This window comes from Trichechus manatus, unplaced genomic scaffold (genome assembly GCF_000243295.1).
Source record: "Trichechus manatus latirostris isolate Lorelei unplaced genomic scaffold, TriManLat1.0 scaffold00125, whole genome shotgun sequence".
NCBI lineage: Eukaryota > Metazoa > Chordata > Mammalia > Sirenia > Trichechidae > Trichechus > Trichechus manatus.
In genome coordinates, this window is record NW_004444061.1 from 4043489 (window position 1) to 4065075 (window position 21587).

Below are 21587 nucleotides of genomic sequence, written 5' to 3' on the forward strand. Positions count from 1 at the left end.
TGACATTTTCCAGGAGGTAAGAGTCAATACCAAAATTTCTGAGAAAATATTTTTTTGAGGGAGAATCTATGTCATTTTGCTCATGCTGGTAAGCATTAGGTAAGGAATACCTTGTTGTGTTCTCCACATTAAATGAAAAAAAACTCATAAAACCAATAGGAAACACCTTGTAATATGATTAATTTTCAAGGGGACTATTAAAAATGTCACTGGGATTATAGTTTTCTCTAAGAATTCATGGCTGACAATTGATTTCTTTTTCCCATTCTACTAGGATTCCCAAACAAGTCATTTGTTATATTTCCATAGAAGTGCTAATAATGCAAATTTAACATTCTGCTCAGAGCATACTAGTTGAATCTTTTTAAATTTGGTCTTTGAAAATGCTTAAATTATTATAGGGAGCTTGTGTTGTTTTGGAGCTAAAGCCAAATTGTTAAAACGTCTTGAGAAGACATCATTAAATATATAAACACATGCTTTGAGTTTTATTCAAATTGCCTACTGGATATGTATGTGTGCATTCTTACAAAGAAACTTAATATCCAATCATCCTACACTTTTAATCTTCTGCAGATTTGGTAATAAGAATAAATAAAAGGCCCAGTCTCATTAATCTTATGCCCCTTCGCATGGTGGCATGCCCACCGAAATCAAGGAGATTTAAGGGGAGAGGGTTGGTCATGGGGAGGGAGAGGATGAGGATTTCATCAATGCCTCCAGGAAATCTCACCTTTCCGAGAGAGTAGATCTCACACTACCCGTTCTCATGAGCAGGCTCTGAACCTCGTGAGTGCCTGTGGTCAGTCCAGACAGAGAGCCATGATGGCTGAGGGGGAGATCAATGGACTCAGAGCTCGTATGGAGGCTAGTCATGGACTGGTAACTCGGAGTGTCCTTGCTGCCGGCAGAGGAACTGCTCAGATTGGCAGCCCACACAAGACCACCTGATGTGAAAGAGTGAACCGATGCTGGGCTGGAAGCCAACGAGTGACTTAAGCTTATAACATCTGTAGTTAAGTCTGAGGGTTTATTGAAGAGAGGGCTGCTGCTGCCACTTAGCCCACCAGCACTGCCCATGCTGCCCGTACCGGACGATGGTGATTCCAGACTGCCTTGCCGCGCTAACGTGGTACTAGGACTGGGCATTACTGAGGAGGATTTCACACCCTCAGTATTAGGTGCAGAGGCAGATTTGCCACCTGCCTTGGCACCAAACAACCTAAAAGAAAAACAAATAACAACTTCAGTTGTTCCAAGATACTAATATCCACATTTAATATTTAGGGTTACAGTAGACAGAGCCAAGTGTGCTTTGGTGTACTGAGATACCAAGCACTTCCTGTCTCTACATTAATAGACTTAATATTAGCTTGGACTTCTTAATGAAGTGCTGAAAATCTCTCATATCACCAGAGGGATAAGTCAGTACTGGGCTGCTACCCCGGGGGTAGGAGAAGGGGGCAAAACTGAAGTAAATCAAACATGAAAATCCCTGACTTTCACGATTTTAAGTGCTCATGAGAATCCTTTTTGCAAATTTAACAGTTTGACCATACTTGCTGTTACCTATTTACAGAGCCATTATAATGAAACAACTTCTACGCATTCGGTATATAATGCTTATAAAGATTTTGTTGTTGTTGTTTTGTTTTTTCTTTCGTGTTTAATAGTTTATTCAAAATCTAAAAGGGATGTATAAGGCAAAGTTCAGGCGGTTAATGCTGCATAACTGGTGGCCTGAGTGACTGTCAGGGAGTAGGTGGTTAGACATAATATTGGATACTGCTGCATGTCAGTGTGTCTGCCATCTCCCCCAGAAAAGGCCAAAGGGTTTATGTCAGTTGCCAGTGGTATTCAAATATATATTTTAAAAACACAGTTGGTGCTAAATTATGTTGGAGTTTAGTTTAGAAAACATTTTAGTTTTGTAAGTGAAGCAAATGATATAATTGAATTTATGTAAACATGGAAGTAAAGTGATATGAAGTAATGGCATAATGATTACTATTTAAGTTGCAATGAAATCCATATTTCCTATAGTGAAATATTTTATGACGAATATGAGAAATTGTTTCATAGGTAATGGGCCACAGGAGGGCACTATTTGCTCTCAAACTTAAGCAACAGAAATATCTACACTCACTCCAAGTCATAATTTATTTTTCCAACGAGAATCAACATTCCAAAAGGCTTGTTCTTCTGGATTAATATTTCTACCGAGGAATATAAGCTCGAGGTTCTTCAAACACTCACATATGTGAGATTGCTTGAAATGTAAACGTTTCAAGGCCCTTTATTTCCAAATAAAGTTCTTGGTTTAGTCAGTAAAATAAGAACAAACATTAAAAGATCTTTAACACGTAATGGACGATAGATCATACTCTATCGTTTTGCAGATGAGAAATAGACCCAGAGGTTTGAATATTTTTCCCAAGTCTTTCACTGTATCTATTTTCCTGCTACTTAAAACACATTGGTATTTAAAAACAGCAATGTCTAAAGCAGAACTCCACATACTCAATACCAAAGACAGTCCCAGTGTAGAAACTAAGACGTGCTGCTTACCTGAGTCACTGCAAAGAAGGCTGATAAAGAGTTAGCCCACTCTTTAGTTTTTAATCCTGTACCAAATATCTGAATATTTTAAAATTCTGTCAATCATATCATATCTTTATATTATTGAATATATCAAGATATGGTACTGTTTTCAATTCTCTCAGTCATATCATACCTTGATTTTCTTTCCTATGTCAAGATATAGTACCGTACAAATATATCCAATATAACCTGTTACAAGAAATACAACTTCATTTACACTCATGATCATCAACTCATTAATAGCTACCAAGGTCATGAACACTGGCAATAGTCATAAAGGCCTGTTTTGCTTTGTTTGTTAATTATGCAAGTGAGGGGTGTGAATCTATGGAAATTTTACGGCTATTACTTTAGCACTACCCCTGGATATTGCCATCTGCTTTTAAGTCTCTTCTGCATGCTGTTTGTGTTGCTAAAATTATAATGACAGTGAAACCAGGATGTTTGGCCATTTCTCAAAATGCTCACTGATTTTTTGTTAACTATTTACCTGATCAGTTTCTTACGCTTCTTAGAACTCACTGAACTTCAGAAACTAAATACAATAAAATTAAATAAAAATAAACTGTATCTATCCATCTGTCTTAGACTATATATTTCCTTTTATATTTCCCCAGCGCCATTTTCCGCATCCTTACCTTCTAAATGTAGGTGAGGCAATATCAGGATACTTGGATCCTGGCTGCCTGAGGCCTTGTGTCCCACAGGCACTGGCAGAAGTGGGGCTGGATTTGGGGGAACTTGACAAAGAAACACTCTCTGAATCTGAGACTGCGACTTTTTCCTTCTCCTTGTCTGTTTGGTTGACAGTGACAGGACTGGAGCGCCCTGATCCAATCTTGGTTGGTTCTCTGAGTTTTGAGGTGGTGGCACCAGCTGACTTGCTGCTGACGTTGGAATCAATACTGCTGGTGCTGGATCTGTGGCCACCTCGGCCAGGAATGCCACTGGTGCTGGATTTCGAAGGGCGGGGCAAGCTGCGGTACTGTAGCGTGGTCTTTGAGCTAACGTGTAGCACAACATCATCCTGATTCTGTGAACCGTCCAAACTGGTTTTTCTCCCTGCATTTGACTTCCCACCAATGGCAGCAGATTTAGGAATTTTACCCAGTGTTGCTGAGCCACTTGTGATGGTTGCTCCACTGGTAGTGATCATAGTAGATGACCCTACTCCACTCGGCTTCTTAAATCCAAAAGAGCCAGTGGCAGTCGATCTTCCAATGCCTGAGGGTGGCTTTTTCCCCTCATCTCCACTGCTTTTCCCTGCATCTGAAGGAGACCTTTGTAGAGATGATCCTTTCAGGGGAGTTTTCCCTTTCTCAGAAGCTTTGGCATCATCTGTTTTCCCTAATCAATAAAAATTTACAAACATAGGTGTCTGCACATATTAATACTGTATTTCTTTAAACAATATGTAAAATGTGAATGCTTCTTTATATTATCTCAGTTCCTGAATGCTTATTGTTTTAGATCTAAATAGGCATTCCCTCTAAAATACTGAGAAAACAAGAGTGTAAACCTACAAAAATATGGCTGTCAGGAAATGCTATGAGAGATCGAGGAGACAAAATAAACACATACATTTTTTGCTATTTATTAATGTCTTATTTCTTGCAAGCTGTCCAGCTAAGTGCTAGAAAAAAAAATTCATTTCAGTATCTGTGAGACAATTATATTTGGAGTGTATTATATCAGTACTTCAGGTGGCACTATGTAAAATTAGACACTATTTAAAAAGTAGTTAGTGAGAGAGTTTTCAAAAAAAGGATAGTACCATTTGGCAGAATTCTCTCACTCTTTTTATTTTTTTATAAAGCCTAATTCACAAACAGTGTTTCAAATCTCCAGCATTCCAACCCTTTAAATTAGGGGAAGTGCTACTCAGAGTTTGTAGTAAAACACAGTGGCATCCTTAACATAAATATTCCAAACTTTCTCAAGGAAGGCAGAATGAAAGCAATCTTGTTATTGAATAAGTAGTCTTATTTTATTTCCACATGACCAGAAATGACTGTGGCAAAATATGAAGACACCAAAACCAAAAGTCAAATCCACTGCCTTTGAGTCCATTCTGACTCATAGTGACTCTATAGGACAGAGTAGAACTGCCCCATATGGTTTTCAAGGAGCAGCTGGTGGATTTGAACTGCCGACCTTTTGGTTAGCAGCTGAGCTCTTAACCACTGTGCCACTAGTAGTCCCAAATCATGAGGGTTCTCTACAGCGGATGCCTAGATTATTATATTCATGTGGGCTTCTAGCAAAAAGTATGTAAATTTTAGATAGGAAAAATCTTTACATGGACCAAAAAAACAAACAAACAAACCCATTGTCATCGAGTCAATTCCGACTCATAGTGACTCTACAGGACAAAGAACTGCCCCATAGTGTTTCCGAGGAGTAGCTGGTGGATTCGAACTGCTGACCATTTGGTTAGCACCCGATCTCTTAACCACTGTGCCACCAGGGTCCCTTACATGGACAAGAATCTCATTAAAAAAGGGAAAAATTATTAACTAGAACAAAGACTGAACGAAAACAAGAAATTAAAACACTTAAGTAACAGCTTCCAAACCACAAGCTTACCAGGTGTCTTGAGTGCACTTGTTCCGGCTTTCTGCCTGGATGGTGTTCCCCCTTGGGCAGACATGCCCCTTCTCCAAGAACCTGTCTGGGAAACTGACAGGGAGGCTTTCTGCCCTGATTTCTCAGAGTCTTCAGGAACTCCCGAGGAAACACCCTTCCATTTGCCACTACCATCCCCGTGGCTGTCAAGGTCCTCTTCTGATTTTTTCAGCTCCTCAGTACTGTCCCAGGTCTCATCTGTTACAGAACGTTTCTCTGAATCTGTCTTCAGCTATACAGAAAATATTATACGAAAACTTTATGTAGCAGACTCTATGAAGTGTGAATTAAGGTGCTGGAATATACTTTCAGGTAAGTGGTAAAGAAGCAGCACTGATTTTTATATTTCAAAACAATTCCAAAGATTCCTCTATTTTTTACCTATGACTTTACTTAAGTTTTATCAATTTTAGTCATTTAATTCTCACTTGGACATATTAGAGGATGTCAGAATAAATATGTGTGGAAAACCCCAATTAAATACTCCAGAGATGAATGGATTTTCTATGTAAAATGTAACAAGAAAACATGATACAATATGAAACTTAGTTATTTAATATCTATTTTTGATTTACCATTCACAAGAGATCTAGTCATGTCTTTTAGAGGCCAATATAAAAGTAATCAAAAACTATGAGAAATTAGACTATTAAAATGCTTATTAGAGTTTGTAAAAACCCTATTACAAGAGATACGGTCATTCTGGGTGATACTGTAATCAATAGAAAATATCTGATTTAGACGATTCAGAATAAGTTTAGGTGCATGTTGTACCTCCTGAGGGTGTAGCTCTAGGGGAGACTATGATAAAGACATTTCAGGGGCAGGGGTGTCAAAGCGAGTCCTTCCTTATCCAGTGTCTACAATTATTTCAAGTGTAGGTGTTGCACTATATTTTACACTAGTTAGTTAGGTGCCATTGAGTTGGCTCCAACTCATAGAGACCCTATCTACCACAGAACAAAACGCTGCCCACTCCTGCATCGTCCTCACAATCATTGATGTGTTTGAGCCCAATGTTGCAGCCACTATGTCAATCCATCATGTTGGGGGTCTTCCTCTTTTAAACTAATTTAACATAATTTGGAGAAAAAACTGGTGGAAGTACTGGAAAAAGCAATAAGGCAATACTCACCTGAGTGTTCTTCCTGGAAGGGACGGTGATGTTGGAGTAAGAGCTGACTGAGGACGTGGTGTTCAGGTCGTCAGTGCTGATGTTATCGAGGGTGTCACTAAGACCACTGCTCACGGAACTGCTATCATCCCAGCTAAAGGCAAGATATGCAGCCGCAATTACCGAAGCACAGGACACATAATGCAAGTCACCTACATTTCCACACAACCTTTACCATGCATTACAAAGACTATTTTTTCTTTTTAACTTATGATGAAAAATTACTCACTTTCCATTTTGGGAAAACCATATTTATACGAATTGAACGTAGACCTGAGAATAATCTCATCTGATATTTCAAAAGAATCAGCATCTACCGTACATCTGGGTTCTGAAAGAATGTTTGTTGGGATGAATGAAAACACTGCAATAAATATCACATGGTTTCAGGGAAGAATAACATTACAGCTGACTTTTTTTTTTTTTTTTTCTGAAAAGCTAATCAGGAGTCACAATGCATCCAAGAATTCATCCTTTGTTCTAAAAATAAAAAAACTCTTTTAGTCACAACCAGAAAGTCATTCTTTCTTATTTCTTCAACGTTAGCAACTACTTCCAGTCACTCTTGAATACTGATACTCATTCAATCATATCATCCCTCCTGCCACCCCTTGAAATTTCTTGTCGGTTTAAAGACATCTCTTCAAATGGCTTAACTATAAGATCTCATACTCCGAAATACCACTTTTGGGCCACAATCTTCCACACTTTCAGTGAGTGAAACTCTGATCATTCCTAATTTTTATGTCCAGTTTGTGTCCAGAACAGGAAGCTGTTCCCTGTTCTTAACAGCTCTCTTGTGTTTTTTACTCCACTGACATCTTTACCAAATGATACGGGATCCAAAGATGCTGGGGCCAAAAGAGCACTTCAGTGATGGTCTAACCAGTGCTCTATTCTAGTTTTCCTTGCTTCCTTAATAGTCTTATGTCTGTCCTGACCCTATTTTAATTAAGACATGTATTTTTCTCCATTCTTATTTTGGAAAATGACAAGAAAATCATGATTCGATGCCCAAAGGCTCAAGTTATCTAACCTCAGGTAATTTCTCAGTAGTACTAAAAAATCCTATGTTTTATCCAGAAGTAATTATCTTCAAATTCCCAGTGTAAATTCTTAATTTCTCTCTTCTTCCTCTGGATTACAAGGTCTTCCTCCTAATACAGTTCTGAAATTGCTTTCAGAAAGGTCCAAAACATCCAAGAATTGAGTGTCTACTATGTGTCCTACTCTTCTAAGTACTCAATATGTATATCTAGTCCTCAAAACAACTCTACGAGGCAGGCATTATTATTATCCCCATTTTAGAGTCAAGGATAAAAGAAATTCATACAGATTAAATAACATTTCCAAGATCCCATGATGGTGGAGCTGGGATTTGAACCCAGGGACTATGTCCCCAGAACTTGGTCAGCACTTTGCTCCTATGACTCTCATCCTCTCACCCCTTCTTTCTTTAATACACCAAACACAGGCTCTTTGCCAGCTTCACCTGGGTCCTCAGAATCCTCTCCTTATTCCTCTTCTTTGGGATTCCTCTGAATTCCTCAGTATTCAGGACTTAATATTCCTCCGAACTCACTTTAGACATTGTTCTTTGGAGACTATTTAGTCTTCCAAACTTCAGTATCACCTCCATGATTTTGACAGCTAAATTCACATTTTTAATCCAGACTTCCTTCCTACTACTAAATTAACATTTTCTGCTGCCTACTGGATAGTTTCTCTAAAGTAACCTGTCAACATCTCAAATTAATTCTGTCTAGTTTATATAATTTCTCCTTAGAAATTTTTTCTGCTTTCAATTATTGATAGTATCTGTCAATCCCTCTGGCTTAAAATATTGGTATTATTACCTCTCTTCTGTCACTTGGCTCCATTCTCTGTCAAGTTGTCTTTAATCCTGTAAAATCCTTCTTAACTATATGTGCTATGGCCACTCTTTTTTCCATATCCCCACTGCCCATCCCACCCACAAAAACTATTACTGAATATCTCCTCTTATTCATTAAATGATAAATAAACCACAGGTCCTCTCTTTGAGGAACTTAGCGTTTACTGGGAAGGACAACAATATAAACGAATAATTATATTATAAAACAGTAAGTGCTGTAATAGAAGTGGGTGGCAAGGCAAAGCCACTATGTCTTCTTCGACGAGTTGAAAATTCCCTTCGTGTTAGAGATATTGCAGGAGTCATCAAAAGATGATGTACTATTTTCATCTTTTTATGGTAGCATTTATCACCTTTTATAATAATTTTGTGCTTGTCTACTGTTTTGGCGGTAATCTGAATTCCTTGAAGTAGGGACTATGCTCTATTTATCTTTATAGCTCTAACACATAATATGGCATTTACTGTGGAATGCATGACTAGTCAATGTTCGTTAAATTAATAAAACAGTTTTACTTTCAAAAATGTTGCTTCTACCCAATGTTATATTGGATTGAATCCAATAATAAATGCAGATTTTCATATACATTTTCTCAACATATTTCTTTGCTAAGCAACCTTGAAAAAACAAATTTTGATTGATGACAATATTACTTTCCTAATGTTAAAGTTTCACGACTTCCATCTTTGATTTTCCAAATACTAGAATCCTCCCTAGCTAGGATGCAATTAATCCTGTTTATTGTGGCACATTTAACTAAGTTTAAAAAGCTGCATAGAAATTTTTTTTTCACCAAAAAAAATTACAATTCACTGTTATAATTAGCTCTGAGTTGTAGGTGTCAAATCTCATCAAATGTTTTCTCTTTTTATTTTTAATTTCATTAGGATATGCTAAGAGTGCTTGACTTTAAAAAAGGGCAACTCTATCTCCTCCAAATTACAGATTTATCACTCTGCTGAATTTTTTATCCAACAATCTATGACAGCTCAATAAATTGCAAATATGCATATTTTATAAACAGAGTTTGCATTTAATGGCAAACTTAGGGTCAAATAATCGGCTATTCTATATTTGACATAAGAATGAAAATAGCTAAGAATTATTCAGAGTTTGTTCCTTTGTATTTCTGAGTAGTTCCATTACATGGATATACCACAATTTGTTTGTCTACCACCTGTTGATAGGCATTTGAGTTGTTTCCAGTTTTCAAATTCTATGAATAAATCTTCTAAGAACATTCATGCACAAGTCTGTGGATGCACATAAATTTTTATTTTTCTAGGATAAATACCTAGGAGTACAATTCCTGGGTCATATGGTGAGTGTATTTAAGAAGCTGCAAACTCTTTTATAAAGTGGTTAAACAATTTTGCATTTTTACCAGCAAGTATGAGAATTCCGGTTGCTCTACATCCTTGACCAAACTTGATATTTTTAATATTAGCCAATCTAGTAGGTATGCAATGTTATCTCATTGTGAATTTAACATACATTTCCCTGATGACTAATGATGATGAGCATCTTTACATGGGTTTCTTAGCAATTTGAATATCTTTTTTGGTGATGCAGAGGTTCAAATCTCTTGTCTACATTTTTTTATTGTGTTGTTTGTTTTCTTATTACTGAGTTGTAAGAGTTATTTGCACATATTGTATACAAATTCTTGTTAGATATGTTTCGTGGATATTTTCTCTCAGTCATGCTGTAGCTTGGCTTTTAATTTTCTTAATGGTATTTTTCAAAGGCCAGAAGTTCATAATTTTGATAGTGTGACAAGGATCAATTTTTCAGAGTTTATTTTTCTTTTCCTATTAAGAAACCGTTGCCTACATAAGGTTGCAAAGATTTTCCCCATGTTTTCTTCTGGAATTTTATAATAGTTTTGGCTTTTATATTTAAGTATATGATACATTTCTCATTAATTATTGTATACAATTTACGTTACAGATCAAGGTTTATTTCTTATGTACAGATATGTAGTTTTTCCAATATCCTTTGTTGAAAAAAACTATTCTATCTTGCATTTAACTATGTTGGCATCTTCGTTAAAAATTAATTCATCACATATATGTGTTTCTGTTTCAAGATTCTCTGATACGTTCCATCCATCCATTCGTATTATCTTTTTGCTAATATCACACTGCCTGGAATACTGTTGCTTTACGGTAAGTCTTGAAATTAGATAAAATAAATCCTACAGCTTTTTTCTCCTTTTAAAAAAATTGCTCTAGCTATTCTAAATCTTTGCATTTCCATTTTAATTTTAGAACCAGCTTGTTAATTTCTACAGAAAACCTGGCAGTATTATGACTGGGATTATATTGAATCTACAGATCAATTTAGGAAATACTGATGTCTTACTGAGTCTCTCTAATAAAAAAACAAGAAGCATTTCTCCATATATTTTGGTCTTTAACTCATCTCTGTAGTGTTTTGTGATTTTCAGTGTAGAGGATATATATATATTTTTAAATCCCTGATGAGTTGGAATCGACTTGACAGCAATGGGTTTGGTTTGGTTGGTTTTTAATTATTTCATAGTTTCTGATACTTGATGCTATTGTAAATTATATGTTTTAAAATTCATTGTCCCATTTTTATTACTAGTATATAAATTACAATTGATTTTTCAATCTGGACTTTGTATGTTATGATGTTAAATTCACTAATTAGTTCTAGTAGATTTTATATTATCAATTTATTTGCTTTTTTCATACATGCTCGTGTCAATAGTGTATAAGGGCTTTTTAATTTTTTACTTTCAAATCTATATGCTCACTCTTTTTAAAATATTATTAAATATTTTAATGCATTAACAAAATGCAAGCCTTTATCTCACATTTAACAGAAAAATATTCTTTCCCCTCTGATAATAACATTGTCATAATATTTAAGTCCAGAAGGGACTCTAGGAATCTATCCAAATAAATAATCGGAGATGTTAACAATGATCATGTGAAAAAAAAGATCATCCCAGTATTCTTCTTAGTTTAAAAGGAATAAACTACTAATACATGTAACAACATGGGTGAATTTCAAATACATTATTTTTAAGTGAAAGAAGGTAGATTCAAAAGGTTATATGCTGTGTGATTTCATTTATGTGACATTTTAGAAAAGATAAAGCCATAAAAATATAGGACAGATCAGTGACTGCCAGCAGTTTGGAATAGGGGAGGCTTTGACTACAAAGAAACAGTATCAGGGAATGTTTTGGAATGATTGCACTGTCCTGTATCTTGACTGGGTGGCAGTTACATGGCTGAACGCATATGCCAAAACTCAAAACTGTACGAAAATAGAAAACAAATTTTCTGTAGCCAATTAGCCACTACTATTTGAATATACACCAGATTACTAGCATTATACTAACATAACAAGAAGAAAATGATTGTTTTGGGCATGCCCTTAAAAAAAAAAAAAGTTGCCGTCGAGTAGATTCCTGCTCAGAGCAACCCTACAGGCAGAGTAGAACTGCCCCATAGGGTTTCCAAGGAGCAGCTGGTGGATTTCAGCTGCCAACCTTTTGGTTAGTAGCCATAACTCTCAATCACTGCACCAGCAGGGCTCCTATGCCATGCCCTGTAGTTTTCAGATTTTCAATGCTCAATAACTCCATGGTGCCAAAGATCGATTTCATTTATCTGGTGGTGAATTTGTAACTCTGACCCCCATGTTCACCCCTGAATTCACACTTGGAAGGCCTGCTTGAAAACAAACGTGTTACAGGTTCTTTTGTGGTAGAGGCAGCCTGCTTTCTAAACCTTAAAGATCAAGTTCCTATTTTCTGCTTTTATGATCAGGAATTCTGAAATATTAACTAAATACTTATTAAGGCAATTTTGCAGATTTTAAACTGATTCCAAAGGAAAATTCTAGTCTTGTTTGTAGGTATTTTTGCAACACACCCTGTTTTTTAGTATAGACAACTTCATATGGCAGGTATTCAGGTCAGGCTCTTTGATATCTCATATCGGAAGATCTACTGTTCTACTTACACATGTACATGTAAAACAGAGATTTCCTTTCAATAAACAACCAATTTCTATATGTTGGGCATTCAAGAGTGACCTCAGTCTCAGCTTGCTAGCTTATTCAGTTTACCCATTAATGAAATAAAGAAATATGCTTACTACTGCTTGCTCGAGATTTATTCCACTTCAGCATTACCACAAAAATAATCATGATAATGCTATCTACTGACATTATTTCTGATTTCTATAGAAATACTTTTTCAGCTCTAGCCTTTCAGTATTTTTTTTTTTTTTGGTTTGTTTTATTAAAAGTTAAAATAAGAATAGCCATATAAATATTTCTGCAGCTATCTGGAGTATTTCAATTATATATGGTATGGTTATTTGGAAAATAAAATTCTGGATATTTAATATTTGTCAGAATCTGAGTGTTCTTATGGTTAATGCTATTGGAAAACTATGGAACAAGCACCTGATGTGTGTAATAGAGTTCCAACAGCATAATGTTCTCCTTCTAGGTACCAACACGTCTCACTCTTCTTTCATTAAGATCTTTGCCAAAATACCATGTTCTCTGCGAGGCCTTCCTTAGACACCCTATCTAAAATTGGTCCCCCTTCCCTACATACATACTTCCTATCTTCCAGCCCTATGCTTTCCTCTTAGCAATTACTGCCATCTAACATACTACATAATTAATTAATTTATTCTTTTCATTATCAGACAACAACACAAAAATCCGTGAGACTAGGAATTTCTTGTATATTTTGTTCACTATTGAATTCCCACCTTGGAGAATTGTCCCATGTACACAACAGGCACTCAGTTAAAACTAGTTTCTAAATGAATCATTATGGCCACTTGCCTACTCAGTTCTTAATGCTGAGAGTAATTCACCTAGTTGGATACTATGCCACCAACCATGAACGGACTATTGTATACTGGGCTTGGATTCCTGGATGCTACTCCTACTTATATCCCAGTCCTCTCGCCATCACTCGGATTTATTGAACAGGTATTAAACAGATCCTAATTCGCCACCCCACACCACCCCTCACTCTGAATTCTAAATTAAAGCTCATATATCCTTGGTTCCACAGATAGGAACTGTGAGAATGAAAAAGGTTAAAAAATTGTTCAGCAAATTCAACATTGTTTATACACAATTTACACATAATTCTAGAATAAAGCTTGCCATTGGTAAATAAGTGAGAGAATGTAATTAAAGTCTCCATTTCATCGTTTGAGATCTGTGGACATTCAACAAATATACAGGATCATAGCCTATAAATATTTAGACAGGATCAGACACATGAGAATAGAAATTCTCCTTTATTCCCTAAGTGTATATTATAAAACGAGGAGTTATCCAGGTATAAATGAGGTAGCAGAGGCATAAAAAATAGACTGGAAGAAAAGGGGGTACAAGCTCCTAAAATTTCATTGACATACCAGAGGACCAATGTCAAAAGTCTCATGAACTTGGTATACTGAGAAAACAATCTGGTCTCTTACAATCTAAAAATTGGCAAGTAGTATAATTATATATGATAAAGTAAAGGTTCTAAGGATTTTACTAAATATTTCTTTAAAGTAAAAATAATTCCTTCATAAAAAGAAAAAGTAACCTTTTCTATCCAGGAGACTACTTTGTTAAAAACTTACGGGTAAACTTCCTGTTTTCAAGGGGAAAGTAGATTCCATTTGCGTAACAAAATGAAGGGATTTCTTAAGAAAATGTCCTATGGCATACCAGAATAGCTTTGTTTTTCAGTTTACATCAATTTAAACATACACTCATAATGAGATATAGAGCTTTAAAAAATTTTTTAGACATGACCTTTGCAATAAAAATTTTTTAAAAATACCGAGAATTAACTAACTCTCCAGACACTGAGTTTTGGTAGCAATATGTTAAATCAGTGATTGTCTCAAAACTAAGTGAACACGAACCACTTAGATCTACACCATACCGTGTTTACCAGTAAACACAGTATACTATCTGTCAAGTTTGAGCATTGTAACTACCGAAGTATAAACTCTCTATTACTTCAGGGTCACTGATAGAAAGCAATGTATCGTATTTCAACAAAGATTTATTCAGCATTTCCCTAGAATATTCTCTTTTCTACCAAAAAGAAAAGAACAAGTCATTTAAAAGAGACTTCTGAATTAAAAAAAAAAGAAAAAAAAACTAAATAGAAATCAACATTAATATACTAAAAATGGCATTATATTAAATAAGTTCACATCAACCTATAAAATGTATACGATTTATACTGCAGTTATAAAAGAAAGGTCTTTCTAACTTTGCAGATGTTTCATCCTGCCACTCTTCATTAATGGTTTACCCTGGTAGAGTAACTGATTTAGAAGCTATTTGAAAGGTTTCCTGTATGAATTCTTCCATGATTTCCAAGGAAACTTCAATTCCTCCACTTCTGTGTCTACTGCTAGGGTGCTTCCACTGGCTGTAATTTATCTCCCACAAAGCTGATTCAGCCACAAGATTGTGGGTGAGGGCAAGGATAGTGGCTTCTCTCTCTTGCAGTCTCAGTGTGCAGCTTGGCATCTGGCCCATGACAGGTTCTTAATTTTTGTAGAATAAGTAAATAAATAATCTGGTGGCATAGTGGTTAAGAGCTCGGCTGCTAACCAAAAGGTTGCAGTTCGAATCTGCCAGCCTCTCCTTGGAAACCCTATGGGACAGTTCTACTCTGTCCTATAGGGTCTCTATGAGTCGGAATCAACTAGATGGCAATGGGTTTGGTTTTGAGTCTTATATAGTCAAAAACTATACCCTTAATCTGTGATTCATTCACTCATTCTAACACTCAAATGTGCATAGAATTATAAACTGTGGTAAAAATCAGTGGGATGAAGTGAAAGGGAATCAATGAAAGGGACCTATTAAGTTTAGGTGAAAAAAAAACGGCCTTTGTGAAATGGTAAAACAAACAGACATTAAGAAGAAAACTGAAGAGTGAAGAGAAGCCACCTGTGGAAGGGTTGAGGGAAGAGCAATAGAGGAAAAGGATATAGCAAGTGCAAAGACCTGGAAGGAAGAATGATCTTGGCATATTTGAGGATCTGAAACAAGGCTGGTGGGACTAGTGCAGAGGAAAGAAAGGGAAAAAAGTAAAGTACTGAGATTGGGAAGGTCAGCAGGACCAGCTCCTGGAGGATCTTGCAGACAATGGTAAGAAATTGGAGTTTCTTAGATGTACACAGAAGTTCATCAAATAGTGTTAAGTAGTAAAACGACATGAGAAGATGTATGTTTCAAGAGTATTATTCTAGTATTATGAATATATTAGAGCTGAGTGGAGGTGAATGAAAAGGCTTTTGTGAAAGTCCTCAGTTTCTGACTAGGGGGTTTCAAAAGCAGTTTCAACATATATGTTTGAGGTAGAAATGACAGGATTTGCTGTTGTGAAAGAAAAAAAAAAACAAAAACCAGAACTCTAGATCTCTCACATGCTTTCCACCAGCAGTAGAGGCATGAAAGGAATTCTGGGAAAGCAAAGGGGAAAAAAAAATCCATCAACAGGTCTAAAAACATAATTCTAATCCAATTATACTGGGTTGAAGAGTGTCCCCCAAATATTCATGTCTAGCTGGAACCTCAGAATATCACCTTATTTGAAACAGGGTCTTTGCAGATGTAATCAGTTAAAATGAGGTCGTACTGGATTAGTTGTTGTTAAGTGCCCTCAAGTCAATTTTTGACTCATAGTGACCCCATTAGGGTGGGCCCTAAATCCAAAGACTGGTGTCCTTGTAAAAATGATACGTGAAGACAGAGAGAGACACACAGGGAAGAAGGCCATGTGGCTCCTTGGGCAGAGACTGGAGTGGTGCAGCTGCAAGCCAAGGATTGCCAAGGATTGCCCGGAACCAGCAGAAGCTAGGAAGAGGCAAGGTAGGATTCTTCCCTAGAGCCTTGACAGGGAACGTGGCCTAACTGACACCTTCATTTTAGACTTCTGGCCTCTATAACTCAGAGAATAAATTCCAATTGTTTTAAGCCCCATAGTTTGTGGTACTTTGCTATGGCAGCCCTAGAAAACTAACAAAGCCCACGTTTTATTTGCACTTACTACTATTACTTTCACATATAAGATAGCCTATATGAGTTTACTATATCATACCTTAACTGTATGTCTTAATAAACTAGCAGTGCATGTAAATATAAGGTTAAGGTCTTTCCATTTTCATTATTTTTAGGATATAGAAGATGCTCTGTTTATCCATGTAATATTTATAGAGACTAACATTAATTCTGTCAGAGTTTTGTGTAAGGGAAGCAATCAATAAACTCTATGTGCCAACCTTTCATTCCCTTTTCTATTTTCTAGAAAACAAATAATGAAGATACGCAGTTATTCTACTGCGGCATCAGATAGGCTTAGATAAACAGAAAATGAAAAGCTCTCGTTCTTTATAAAAAAAAGCCCTAGGTAGACTTGGCTAAATGTGATAAATGATGTTAGCTTAAAATGAATTATTCAGGCAAATTTTTATGTTTTCAAAGATATGAGAAAGATAAGGAACATCTCTTTTTTAATTATATGGGCTGAAATAACAAGACAGATAAAAATCTTATTAAAAATTGTGCTGTTTAAACATATTACTGGAACAATGCTTGTGGCAGTTTTGCTAGTTTATTCAAATATTCATTTTTAAGATGCTGCTATGGATAAAATCCACAATGCATCTATCAGTTTGTCATACTGTGGTGGATTGCGTGTTGCTGTGATACTGGAAGTTTGCCACCTGTATTTCAAATGCGAGCAGAGTCACCTTTGGTGGACAGGTTTCAGCAGAGTGTCCAGACTAAGACAGACTAGGAAAAAGGACTTGGCAGTCTACTTCTGAAAAAATTGGCCAATGAAAATCTTATGAATAGCAGCGGAACATTGTCTCACACTGTGCCAAAAAATGAGCCCCTCAGGTTGGAAGTCACTCCAAATACAACTGGGGAAGAGCTGCCTCCTCAAAGTAGGGCTAACCTTAATGATATGGATGGAGTCAAGCTTTTGGGACCTTCATTTGCTGAGGTGGCATGACTCAAAATGAGAAGAAACAGCTGCAAACATCCATTAATAATCGGAACATGGAATGTATGAAGTATGAATCTAGAAAATTGGAAGACATCAAAAAATGAAATGGAATGCATAAACATCAATATCTTAGGCATTAGTGAGCTGAAAATGACTGGTAGTGGCCATATTGAATCAGACAATCATATGGTTCACTATGCTGGGAAGGACAATTTGAAGAGGAATGGTGTCACAATTGTCGTCAAAAAGAATACTTAAAGACCTATCTTGAAATACTACACTGTCAGTGATAGGATAAAATCCATATACCTACAAGGAAGCCCAGTTAATACAACTAATATTCAAATTTATGCACCAATCACTAATGCCAAAGGTGAGGAAATTGAAGATTTTCACCAACTTCTGCAGTCTGAAGTTGATCAAACATACAATCAAATTGCAGTGATAATTACTGGTGATTAGAATACGGAAGTTGGAAACAAAGTTGGAAAATATGGCTTTGGTGTTAGAAACAATGCCGGAGATCCCATGATAGAATTTTACAAGACCAATGACTTCTTCATTGCAAACACCTTTTTTTCAACAACATAATTGCTGACTATACATGTAGAGGAAACCCTGGTGGCAGAGAGGTTAAGAGCTATGGCTGCTAGCCAAAAGGTTGGCAGTTTGAATCAACTAGGCACTCCTTGGAAACCGCATGGGGCAGTTCTACTCCGTCCTATAGGGTCGCTATGAGTTGGAATTAACTTGATGGCAACGGGTTTGGTTTTTTTGTTTATACACATGGACTTCACTGGATGGAAAATACAGGAATCAAATCTATCACATCTGTGGGAAGAGACCATGGAAAAGCTCAATCTCATCAGTCAGGACAAGGCCAGGGGCCGACTGTGGGACAGACCATCAATTGCTCCTATACAAGTTCAAGTTGAAGCTGAACAAAATTAAAATAAATCTATGAGAGCCAAAATATGATCTTGAGTATATCCCACTTGAATTTGGAGACCATCTCAAGAATAGATTTGATGAATTAAACACTAATGACTAAAAACCGGAGGAGTTGTGAGATGACTTCAAGGACATCATATATGAAGAAAGCAAAAGGTCATTAAAAAGACAGGAAAGAAAGAAAAGACCAAAATGGATGTCAAAGAGACTCTGAAACTTGCTCTTGAACGTAGAGTAGCTAAAGTGAAAGGAATAAATGATAGTGTAAAAGAGCTGAACAGAAGATTTCAAAGAGCAGCTACAGAAGAAAAAGTGAAATATTATAACGAAATGTGCAAAGACTGGAGTTAGAAAAATAAAAGGGAAGAACATGCTTGGTATATCTCAAACTGAAAGAACTGAAGAAAAAATTCAAGCCTTGAGTTGGAATTCTGAATGATGCTATGGGCAAAATATTGAATGATCCAGGAAGCATAGAAAGAAGATGGAAGGAATACACAAAGTCAATGTACCAAAAAGAACTGGTCGACATTCAACCATTTCTGGAGGTAGCATATGATCAGGAACCGATGGTACTGAAGGAAGAAGTCTAAGCTTCACTGAAAGCACTGGCAAAAAACAAGGCTCCAGGAATTGACTGAGTACCAATTGAGATGTTTAAACACAGCGACTCAATGGTGGAGGTGCTCACTCATCTAGGCCAAGAAATTTGGAAGACAGCTACCTGGCAAACCGAATGGAAGAGATCAATATTTGTGCCCGTTCCAAAGAAATGTGATTCAACAGAATGTGGAAATTACTGAACAGTATCATTAATGTCACACATAAGTAAAATTTTCCTTGCAGTAATTCAAAAGTGGTTGCAGTGGTACACTGACAAGAAACTGCCAGAAGTTCAAGCCAGACAGAAGAGGACATAGAAAGAGGAATATGCCACATGGATCCTGGCTACAAGCAGAGAATACCAGAAAGATGTTTACCTGTGTTTTATTGACTATGCAAAGGCATTCGACTGTGTGGATCATTATAAATTATGGATAACATTGTGAAGAATGGGAATTCCAGAACACTTAATTGTGCTCATGTGGAACCTATAAACAGACCAAGAGGCCATCATTCAAACATAGCAAGGGGATACTGCAATACTGCAGGGTTTAAAATCACAAATGGTGTGCATCGGGGTTGAATCCTTTCATCATACTTATTCAATCTGTATGCTAAGCAAATAATGTCAGAAGTTGGAAAATATGGAGAAGAATGTGGCATCAGGTTGGTGGAAGACTCATTAAAAACTTGCAATATGCAGATGACACAACCTTGTTTACTGAAAGTGAACACAACTTCAAGTACTTACTGATGAAGATCAAAGACTACAGCCTTCAGTATGGATTACACCTCAACATAAAGAAAACAAAAATTCTAACAACTGGACCAAAAAGCAACATCATGATAAATAGAGATAAGATTGAAGTTGTCAAGCATTTCATTTTACTTGGATCCACAATCAACGTCCATGGAAGCAGCTGTCAGGAAATCAATGGACCTACTGCACTGGGCAAATCTGCTGCAAAAGATCTCTTTCAAGTGTTCAAAAGCAAAGATGTCACTTTTAAGGACTAAAGTACGACTGACCCAAGCCACAGTATTTTCAATCACCTCATATGCATGCAAAAGTGGGACAATGAATTAGGAAGACCAGAGAAGAATTGCTGCATTTGAATTATGGTGTTATCAAAGAATACTGAATATACCAGAGAAGGGGCCGAGATGGCAGAGCAGTCAGATGCTTCCGGTGGTCCCTCTTGCAACAAAGACTCGAAAAAACAAGTGAATCAATTATATATGACAATCTAGGAGCCCTGAACATCAAAGGCAAAGTTGAGGTATTGGACTGAGTGGTGGGGGAAGGAGAGACGGTTTGGAAGCAACAAGGAGTTCCCAGACCTGACCAAATGGTAGCCGGAGCCCTTCAGTCCACATCAGCTCGTGGTGCGTGGTAAGGCAAGCAGTGGTGCACGGGAGGCATTCTCCACATTGAGAGAGACCCAATGGCAGAGAGTCTAGTCGGCCATCCAGAACCAGTGAGAAGTAGCCCTTGATCGGTGAAAGATAAGTACTTGCATCTGGCTTGCCATGCGGATCAAAAACATCCCCCTTAGGGAAAAACCTCCCTCCCATTTACCTTCCTGCTCCCTGATCTGCACTGGATCCGAGACGGCATCAACGATTGCCAAGTCCTCTGGGCCAGAAGTAGGACCTGCCATGCACCCTGAGCCATTCTCCTGGCCTTGGGGAGGGAATAAACTAACAAACTCGCAAAAAAAAAAAAACCTGCCGGCTCCCCTAAGCCAAGAACTCACATTAGGCACAGGTCCTTTACATAGCCACAGGTCCTTCGCGTAGGCACAGGCATAAGGGGTCCATGGACTTTGAGTGCCTTTCCCCTGGCAAAGACTTGTGTGGGCCCATTTCAACAGCATAGGCCCTCATTACCGCAGCACAACAGGGTATATATCTGAAGTCTAACTTCAACTGTTTCAGCTGTGAAGTGGCAGGATCATGACATTTGACACTGCTCTGCCCATTAAGCAGGGTCTTCACCTACCCACATGAGGGACATGACAACTGATGGCTCCACCCACGCCACCTAGCCACCTGTAACAGGGGCCCAAGAATAAGAGGTGCCCTCCAGTCCTTATGGCCAACAGCATTGGGTGGTTATACTCTGGCTGAAAAACCCACTCACTACACGCTGTAGGGAACAGGGACACGTTTTCCTCCTGGACACTCAGGGGAGGCTGTCAGCCACCTGCCTTGCTCACCCTGTGTCCCCCTGCTGCAGCCAGATGCTTGTGCCTACATCAATCACCCATACCTGTCTGGGACTGTAGGTGAGAACCTTGCACCACACATTTGGTGACCAACTACCTGGACACCTGAGCTGAATCCATATATGAGGAGTGGGGAGACTCCTGGGCTCACATACTTAGTGACAGATGTGGCCACCTGGTGGCAGGAAGTTGGAGCTTCAAGGGCACTGGTAATCAGGCTAGCTCACACAACCAGCCTATTTGGGCATATCAAAACAAAACCAAACAAGAAGCTAGGACACAGTAAGCAAACATAAAATAAATGTAATAACTTATCGATGGCTTGGAGACAACAGTTAATATCAAATCACATAAAGAGGCAGACCCTGATGGCTTCAGCAAGCTCTGAAAATAAAGAATCAAGAAGTTTTCTGGAGGAAGAGAATTTCTTGGAATTACCAGAGGAAGAATACAAAAGATTAATATACAGA

The 21587-nt window shown here is 37.4% G+C and overlaps 1 protein-coding gene across 2 annotated transcripts in view; it reads right to left on the reverse strand.

Annotated features, from left to right (window-relative positions):
* NAV3 (neuron navigator 3) overlaps nucleotides 1–21587 on the reverse strand; it is a 474286-nt gene that overhangs the window by 98850 nt on the left and 353849 nt on the right. For both annotated transcript variants that reach the window (XM_004384618.2, XM_004384617.2), the window contains exons 13-16: nucleotides 6362–6494; nucleotides 5188–5458; nucleotides 3240–3948; nucleotides 734–1222 (exon numbers count right to left, since the gene is read on the reverse strand). In XM_004384618.2, the coding sequence (XP_004384675.1) occupies nucleotides 734–1222; nucleotides 3240–3948; nucleotides 5188–5458; nucleotides 6362–6494 (1602 nt within the window). The remainder of the gene's footprint in view (nucleotides 1–733; nucleotides 1223–3239; nucleotides 3949–5187; nucleotides 5459–6361; nucleotides 6495–21587) is intronic.